General features: G+C 58.2%; 1 protein-coding gene across 1 annotated transcript in view; it reads right to left on the bottom strand.

The window, feature by feature from the left end:
- Positions 1–787, bottom strand: part of EMH_0026340 (uncharacterized protein) — a gene marked incomplete at both ends in the record, with an annotated part of 1619 nt that overhangs the window by 685 nt on the left and 147 nt on the right. Inside the window, one exon of the mRNA XM_013502601.1 lies at positions 53–785. Coding sequence (XP_013358055.1) covers positions 53–785 — 733 coding nt within the window. The remainder of the gene's footprint in view (positions 1–52; positions 786–787) is intronic.

Below are 787 nucleotides of genomic sequence, written 5' to 3' on the forward strand. Positions count from 1 at the left end.
GTGTTTGTTTGTATATATGAATGAGTGCTGAGTAGAAGACATCGTCTTTTACTTTAGCCAGTTCAATAACAGGCAAACAAATATCTGCTGCTGCTGTGCTGCTGCTGCTGCTGCTGCTGCTGCTGCTGCTGCTGCAGCAGCAGCAGCAGTAGGGGGGGCCACTCATGCTGCTGGGGTTTTTGCTGCTGTTGCTGCTGATGCCGTTGCTGCTGCTGCTGCTGCTGCTGCTGTCTGCCTCGCTGTGCTGCGATGGGGGCCCCCCAGCGTTTGTTGGTTTGCTGCACTGCTCTTCGGTGGGGGGGCCCCCTCTGGGGCCCCCCTGAGGCCCCTCCTGGGGGCCCCTGTCTGCTGCTGCAGTTCCTGCTGCTGTCGCTGGCGCCTCTGCTGCTGCTGCTGCTGCTGCTGCTGCTGCTGCTGCTGCTGCTGCTTCTTCAGAGGAGGTACTGGATACGCTGCCAGGTGTTTTATCTGCAGCTGTTGATGCATCGCTAGTTGAATTAAGGGGGCCCCCCTCTCCCTGGGGGCCCCCCCTTTCCTCTTCTTGGGGGCCCCCCTCTATCTCCTCGTGGGGGCCCCTGCTCTGTCTGCTGTGCTGCTGCTGCCATTCTGCTGCTGCAGCAAGAAAACCCCTAATAAGAGCAGCAGCAATCAAGAAGGGGTCTTTATCTCCCTTGAAGGCCCCACCAGACACCAAAGGTACCCTCAGCTGCTGCACCTGGGGGCCCCCCTGGGATTGCATTTGGTTATACTGTAAAACCAAACGAAGAACATTTCGAGAGATCAGGAA

Source organism: Eimeria mitis, genomic scaffold, assembly GCF_000499745.2.
Source record: "Eimeria mitis Houghton genomic scaffold, Emh_scaff969, whole genome shotgun sequence".
NCBI lineage: Eukaryota > Apicomplexa > Conoidasida > Eucoccidiorida > Eimeriidae > Eimeria > Eimeria mitis.